General features: G+C 41.5%; 1 protein-coding gene across 8 annotated transcripts in view; it reads right to left on the reverse strand.

Annotated features, from left to right (window-relative positions):
- Positions 1-7,936, reverse strand: part of slc4a5b (solute carrier family 4 member 5b) — a 34,162-nt gene extending 26,226 nt beyond the window's left edge. For 4 of the 8 annotated variants that reach the window (XR_004164756.2, XM_031577140.2, XM_042709298.1 and 1 more), the window contains exons 1-2: positions 7,556-7,935; positions 3,604-3,665 (exon numbers count right to left, since the gene is read on the reverse strand). Coding sequence is in view for 7 of the 8 variants with exons in the window: in XM_031577140.2 (XP_031433000.1) it covers positions 3,604-3,664 (61 nt within the window). In the remaining variant the exon portion in view is untranslated. Of the gene's footprint in view, positions 1-3,603; positions 3,666-7,555 lie in introns of all 8 variants that reach the window. The other 4 variants (XM_031577137.2, XM_031577138.2, XM_042709300.1 and 1 more) reach the window with 2 other exon arrangements.
- Between the last annotated feature and the right edge of the window lie 352 nt (positions 7,937-8,288).

Raw genomic sequence — 8,288 nt, forward strand, 5'->3', positions numbered from 1 at the left:
CATTCATTGAATATTCATTTTTATTACATATTTTATTGTTATCTATGAAAGCTAGGGTGCTGGCAGGATTATGTCTGACTGATCATGTCATGTGTGTTCACATATAACCCCAGCCCCCCAAGCCTGTGTATTTCCCAGAGTTTAGTTCATATCTGAAAGGGACTACAGAAGGGGAACATTGCATCAGTGGCATACTATTATATGAACAGCTTTGCCTGTGTGTGAGAGAGTGAGAACAAAATCCCCATAATCAAGCCACATAGAATAATCTCTAACATAAACCATGATAGTATAATCATTTCCCTATGGGCCGTGTGTTGATCTTAAGGGGGGGGGGGGGGGGGTCGTAAGAGAGGGTAGGGGGATGGGGGGGGGCTCAGACATCAGAGGTGTTTTTCAAAGCAAATCTGGCCCATTGTTTCAGCCTGTCAGTCTCCTTAAAGCGCCTTACTGCCCAGGCCTCTTCTGACCTACTTCAGCTTCAGGAGAAACAGCTCAGGTATGGCGCTGGACCATGGACTATGACACCCCAACACCCCAACACCCCCCAACCACACACACACACAAACTAACCCACTAGGGCATGCAGAGGGGAGGCTGAGCCATGGGTCCAATCCAGCTGGAACAGAGTCACATCATCACGTTGTCCATGCAGTAAGAACCTTCTACATTCTAAAAGACTGGCCTGTAAAATTCTACTGCTAGAATGCTAAGTCTTGAATGAAGCTAGGACGATTTTAAACTGGCCACCTTTACAAACCCTAGTAACAACATAAATAGTGTATTTAATAGTGTATATACTGCATGTATACTGTGTAGGGATGCACCGATACCACTTTTTTTACAAACCGATACGAGTACGAGTATTTTTATTTGTGTACTTGCCGATACTGAGTACCGATACCGATACTTCTTAGATTTGGTCTCCATGAAAGTGCAATTAATTTGGAGGCAGATTTTATTTTATCCTCTGCAGATTATGTCAAGCCTATAGTACAAAATTAACAGAAGGCTATCCCAAGCCAAAAATAAACAGAGCTTTATGGTTTTAACACACAAAAAAAGCCTTCAAAAAGACAATATCATCACATTAGACAAAATGCAAATATAACCAGATAAAGGCAATTCAATTTGCTGCATAGTTAACAACAGTCTGCTTAACAAAATGTGAACAGAACTATTACCGGATTAGCACAAGAGCACATTTCAGTTACAAAAGGATCAGAAGAATCTCCTGCTCAAGTACACAAACAATCACTTAACCTATGTGGCACAGTCTTTCTCTCTACCCTCTATCTCTCTGTGTGTGCGTGCGCGTTTTTTTCTTTTGCAAGACGTCAGTTAAGATTGGTTGCTTCGGTCTTGCTCCACTAGCATCAGTGAACTCTGTGTACTTAGCACTATGGTGTGTCTTCAGATGTTTAATCAAATTGCTTGTGTTAAACAAAGTACTTTCCTTTCCGCCCCTCGACACCGTAGCAGTGCAGCTCTTACACTGTGCCTTACTCCTGTCGTCGTCATTTATCTTAAAATGAGCCCAAATCGCCGTTAAGGCAGCACAACGGAATTGCTAATCGCTAACGAGATGCTAGCAGCTAAATTTAGCGGAACCTGTATACTGAAATACTTTGACACTATGACAAACTTTCCTAACACAGTCAAACATCAAGCAAACACAAGACGGCAAATAAGCTACTTACTAGTCTGGCAGAGAGTGGTAGGACAGGTAGGACAATAAATCACATTTTGTGTCAGCATAGCCCGGCCAGTTTGATGCAGTGAAATACTGATGAGTGGTATCGGTGCTTGGTATCGGCAATTCAAAAACGAGTACGAGTATTTTAACGAAGTATCGGCACCGATACCAGTATCGGTATCGGTGCATCCCTAATACTGTGCATATAGTATGTAAAATGACCATTTATAAAATGTATAACTTTGGTGCTACTGTTTTCTAGGCGTCACACCAGACTGACACTTCCAACAAGAAAGTCTAGTAGGTACAAGCTTTGTGTAAATGCCTGAGCTAAATGACTTTGGGAGTGTGTAGTGGCTGACTTTGAAATGCATGTGGCCAGATGTCTTTCATAGTCAGGTGCTATCTAAATGAGCTGATGGCAGAGAACAAACAGAAACTCAGAGGAAATCCCTTATCACATGGACTAAGTGTAAAGCAGATGATTGTTGAGCACCCACAGAGAAATCAATACTCTTTGAAAAGGATTCTTTGCTCATCCTTAGAGAGGGAGCCTTAAAGGCTTCACATTCAAAGAACTTCAAGGAATTTCTAGGCAGCTGGTCTTTTGGAATCAAAACATTGACCTTTTTGCCCCCTTTTCAGGTTCTAACAAGATAACAGCTCTAGCTACTTTAAAACAACTTAAAGTTAAACTCTTACCGGTACACACCAGTTTTTTACCACTGACTGCAGCATCAGCTGAATATTTGGCATAGCCTACTGCACACACACACGCACACACACACACACACACACACACACACACACACACACACACACACACACACACACACACACACACACACACCTAAATCCATCCTACACGATGCCTTTATAACCTTTCTAAGCTCATTTTTACACCTTCACTCTGAAAATTGACATGATGGCTCTTCTATTCATCGATACGTCTCGACATTAATGATGTCCGACTCCCTTGATATGTTTACTGAATATGACACATATTCCTCACACACATATTCCCCCTCACACACACACGTTTCCTTAGGCTGAAGCAATTTACACATAAACACACATAGCCTTACATACACACACGTACATAGACACACACACACATGACATGTTTCACAATCCTATATGACCCCTTTTCTAGCCCTGTAATGTCCGCCTGATATTCATGCTGCCAGTCTGAGTATTGACACTGAAAGCCCTTCTGGGTTTGTTCATCAATATATGACTCCAAAACGAATCCCATTCATCAGAGAATAATCTCTCCTCTTAAATCCCATATATTAGAGAATAATCTCTCCTCTTAAATCCCATATATTAGAGAATAATCTCCCTTTGAATCCCACACATCAGAGAATATCCCTTTAAATCCCATATATCAAAGAGTAATCTCCCTTTAAATCCCATATATCAGAGAATAATCTCCCTTTGAATCCCATATATCAGAGAATAATCTCTCCCTTTAAACCCTCATATACAAAATGTATCCCACTCCTTAAATCCAATTAATCAGAGAATAATCATTCCCTTTTCAATCCCATACATCAGAGAATAATCTCTCCCTTTAAATCCCATACATCAGAAAATAACCTCTCCCTTTAAATCCCATATATCAGAGAATAATCTCTCTTTAAATCCCATATATCAGAGAATAATCTCTCCTCTTCAATCCCATATATCAGAGAATAATCTCTCCCTTTAAAGAAGAATCTCCCTTTAAATCCTGTATATAAAAGAATAATCTCCCTTTAAATCCCATATATCAGAGAATAATCTCCCTTTAAATCCCATATATCAGAGAATAATGTCTTACCTGCCCTCATCTGTCTCTCTCTGTCTGGTCCGATATATATGTACTCCCTATCTACCCACTCTTACTCTCACACAATCATACTCACCCTCGTCATCATCATAGTGCCTGTGGCCACTTTTCTTGGTTCCATGCCAGTCATGATCCATCCTAAAACAGACCAAAGAGCAAAGTTCAAAGGTGAAAGGTCATTGTGATAGCTTTGCCGCAGCTTATTGGAGCAATACAATAGATAGCTTTCTCCAGACTTTTAGATATTCTGGAATTTCTGCACTGGACCGTACTGTAGTAAGTACAGTACAATAAGTAAGAGCTGGTGACAAACATTGACTTTATCATAGTTATTATAAGATATGCCTTTTATCTATGGGTGCATTCCCTGGTCATAAAACCCATGACCTTTTTCATCTTAGCACCTTGATCCATCAGTTGACCTACAGAAAAACATACCTGTTACAGACTAAATATTTGCCCCTCTAGTACAAACACCTCCTGGCATTTGATATCATCATTTCATGAAAAAGTTGTTTAGTGCATGTCCTTGGCTCTGACTGCTCCTCAGGGCTCCTGGGAATGGCACCATCTTGCCACATGTGTTTATTCTGTGTACCACAATTTTACCTGCCATAGGAATCTCTGTACAGCATCAAATTAGGGCAAAATATCAACACTGTGACCAACAACATATTTTTACAGTCAAAGGGTATGTTGAACTGCCCACTCTTTCTTTCAGTCATCTATTGTGGCAGTGACATTTGTCTATGCTAGGCTAACTGTCACAGATAGAGAGCAGACTAGACATGTGCAGTTATTGGATGCAATAGGTGTGTTTCCTTTGACATTCACTCAAACATGAGGCTATCACGAGCACACAAGCTTTGATTTTTTCTTTGGGTTTTGTTTCCATGGCATAGAGCCACGGCGGACCGGATTGGGCTGTGGAGGCCATGTGACTGGACCGGGACGGGTCTCACACGGGGCAGCACGTGGGCCCACTGCCTAATGGAATCAATGCCCACACAAGAGGAAAACCCAATGCGGATTTATAATTGGGAGGGATGTAATTAGCAGGGAGGTGGTGCTCTAACGAACGCTCACAAACACACACACACACATTGTCACCACAAAGAATAATGAGTGTCAGAGACACCACTTGAAAATGAGGTGATCAGTTACAGCTCATACTCTTATGAATCAACAATAACTTAAAAACAAAAAATAAACAACAACAAATAAATATGGAATCATCTGACATTTCAATGTTAAGATCTGTGGAGGTTTGGACATAACAATTTTAAATTCTGTTCAGGCACACATTTAGACCAATCTAAATCTAAATTTAAATTAGACACAGTCAAGAATAGGCGTATCTATAGGCATAAGTCTTTTGGTAAGTGAAGCCACATGAAGTGAAATCACAAGATATTTTCTTGTTACTGGCAACAATAGACCAAAAAGTTTTTTTTAGTCAAAATCTACGGAACTATAGTTAATGGATGTGGTGGCTGAACACTAATAGGGTGCGAATCAGTGCCTCTGAGTTACGTTTTGTGGTTTCGAGACCTGTCTAGTGAATTTGAGGATGAGTTTGAGATAACATATATTCTTGTGCTAAATCATAAAAACATTTTGTGAAATGTAGGATTACTAGTTGAAGGCAAGAATTGAATTGAATACAATACTAAATGAAGAGTAGATGTTTCATATAGGCCGACAAGTATTGACATTTATAAAATGACAGGGGTATACTCCATAATAAGCTATAATAAAGCTTGAATATATCCGCAAACAGCGATCATTGGGGTCCAAGCGGTATGTGCGAACTGCCCCAGTTAACGAAAGGTTGAATGATTTGACTGCTCCAAGGGGGGGGGGGGGGGGGGGGGTGAAAGAGGACCATTTGAATTTTGTAAATGTTACGCAGGGATTTAAAGACAAAATTAATTTTGAAGATCAAACCATGTGAGAGGAACACAGGAAAACATGTTGTAGCTTTATGTGGTGGCACCTTAAGGCTGATTTGTTTGAAATTGGGTAACTAGCCTCTATATGCCATCATGAATGAGCCAATAACATTTCATTGAGATTGGCCATTCACACAGGCGTGTATTGGTTGTTGAATATTGATTTGTTATCTGTCATTTTGTTAAGCAAGCTGAATGGAATTTTAGGAGCAAAGTTTTAGCTTAAGCGGTTCTTAAAATACTGAAATGTGTCAGTTGCAGCGCTCATTATAGACAAAATGTCAAGAAATTTGGCATGCATCCAAAGAATGTGGTGGTGATGCAGGGTGTCAAGTTTTGGGAAGTATGAACCTTTACATTACAAGATATCAGCAAGTTAAGTGCTTTGAACATTATTCCCTAGGTGGCGCCACTTCACATATGAATTAGTAATGAGCTACGGTGATGCGCCAGCTTTCCATAAAAAAATCATAATTTTGGGAAGAAATGATTTTCGAGCTATTGCCCAAAAAGTGCTTTGACCCCATCCCACTTCAGGGGGCTCTAGCACCAAGGGAGATACACACATCTAGGGACCGTAAACCTTCTGTTCCATATCAGCCATGTGGGCCCACAACCATACCAAGTTTCATGTGGATTGGTGAAGTCTATGATAGTCTAAGTATATGATATCGCCGACCAATAATGAGTCAAAAAAAAAAGAGGATGAAGAAGAAACCTTTGACAAACACTATATGACCGCCTGCTTGTGTGCAGTGGCTGCCATAATGATACGATTACTTTGTGTCTACTGATGTTTCCATAAGGCTTGAGTCGGGACGCAGTGGTGAAGGATTTCCTGTGGGCTCCCACCCTGTGTGCGTAATTAGTAGAGTCACATCAACGCCCTTCACACTGACTGCACAGCAGCGCACACACCATCTCCTAATCAGCAATGACAAGGGTATTGATCAGCCCCGGAAAAAGCCTTTGTCTCTCTCTGTGTATGTGTATGTGTGTTTATGTGTGTGTGCGTGTGCGTGGGGAGCTGGGGGCAGGGTTGGTTTGTGTGCTTGTGAATGTGTGTGTTTGTGAATGTGTGTGTGTGTGTATGCATGTGTGTGAGTGAGTGCAAGAGAGAATCTGCGTACATGAGTAAATTAGTGCAATCCGAAATCTCTGTGTGTGTGTGTGACTGGACCACACCCAATCCCATAAACTAATTACGTGTCTGTCCAGCGGTAGCGTACCTCGGGTCAGATTGATTAAAGAGTAAAATGTGATATGGAGGGAGGAAGAAATTATGTAATCTGAAATTATGAGCGGATCTCATTGCAACGCAAAGTTTGAAATTTATTGTTTGGAGGATAACCCCTTGAGATGCAGCATCTCGTTTTCGAGGGGGTCCTCAGTTCTCTTAGGTCACACAAGCAGGAACCTGAGACTCTTCAGCTCCTTCTGGTGCTGATGCTCATGAAACCGTTACAAACCGGAGTAATGATTAACACAAACGATTAATACTCCAAAAGCTGTTGTATCATCTACATGATGTTAGTTTAGGGTTCCATGTGTTTCACATTCATACATTTATATCAACACGATAACAAGATACAAAGTAATTTATTTTACAGACAATAAATCGTCCATTATATTAACTCTAAGGGTCCGTGTCTCTAAAAGGAAAGCTGTATATCCGCTACAGCACCCCAACCAACACCAAATAAGCACACCAAACCAAACCAAATCAGCACACCAAACAACGCCACACACTGACAGAGTTGGCGTGACATTTTCCACTGCATCTGCATGCAGTACATAATGTTCATGATTATCCACAATAATTCCTAATTTGGATCCTAAAATTGCCCATTACTGACATTTCCAGTGTCCAAAGAGAAAAATCCGCTTATAATATCAGTGTGCTTTCCTAAGCAAATACAAATAAAAGTTTGTTCACAGCCTTCTTTGTTTGCAATATCATCTGCAGATTAAACAAAGGACCAATCTGGGCAAAACCCCCACTAGGTTTTATCCAAGACAGAATACTTAGAGAGATGTGTGCTGAAAATGTCACACTGAAGCCAATGAGAACCTTACCTGTGAGTGTTTAGAAAGAGGAGAGAAGACTGAAAGGTTCTTGTGGCTCTTGCAGGTTGAGTTCAACTTGAGTAATTCTTGTTGCAAACCCCCCCAAAAAACTACATTCAAACCAGTGCACTGTGTTGAGCTAGTTCTGTTTTCGCATTGATGTTACAGAGCCATTCTTCAGCGAGTACCTGGCATAGTGCAGAGGAGCAAAAGGTCCGATGGCACTCGCATTAACACACACTCTGAACTCACACTCAGCACATATGAGCTCAGAGCACTCATGGAGTCAAACACCCCCACAGTGACAGGAAGAGTAGTCAGTCTGCCTCAGCATTGGGTGGGTGATAGAATCCCCCGGGGGGGGAAGAGAGCAGGAGTCAAACACACAGGGTGGCATGGTACAGTGGGATGTGGTCTGTGGTGGTGCGGTGTGTGTGTGTGGTGATGTGGTGTCCGGGAACGTGACTGGTAGCCTGCGCGAGACACATTGATGGCTGCCATGCTCTCCTGGCATGGCTGCTAGGTATCAACACTGGGCACTCAGGTCAGATGCCCGCACTGCCACTCCCCTCTGCCCTCGTGGATGTTCTCACCTGCATGCACTGGGCATCTTCTCTCAGAGTGGGGTGAAACCTTACATGGTCAAAATTGGAAAAGAGACCCATTATGTTTTCAGATACTGCAAGGACAAGTAACATTCGACACATCAGCAGCTGTACAGTGACTGTAACAACAGATGATT

This window comes from Clupea harengus, chromosome 12 (assembly GCF_900700415.2).
Source record: "Clupea harengus chromosome 12, Ch_v2.0.2, whole genome shotgun sequence".
NCBI classification, from domain to species: Eukaryota; Metazoa; Chordata; class Actinopteri; order Clupeiformes; family Clupeidae; genus Clupea; species Clupea harengus.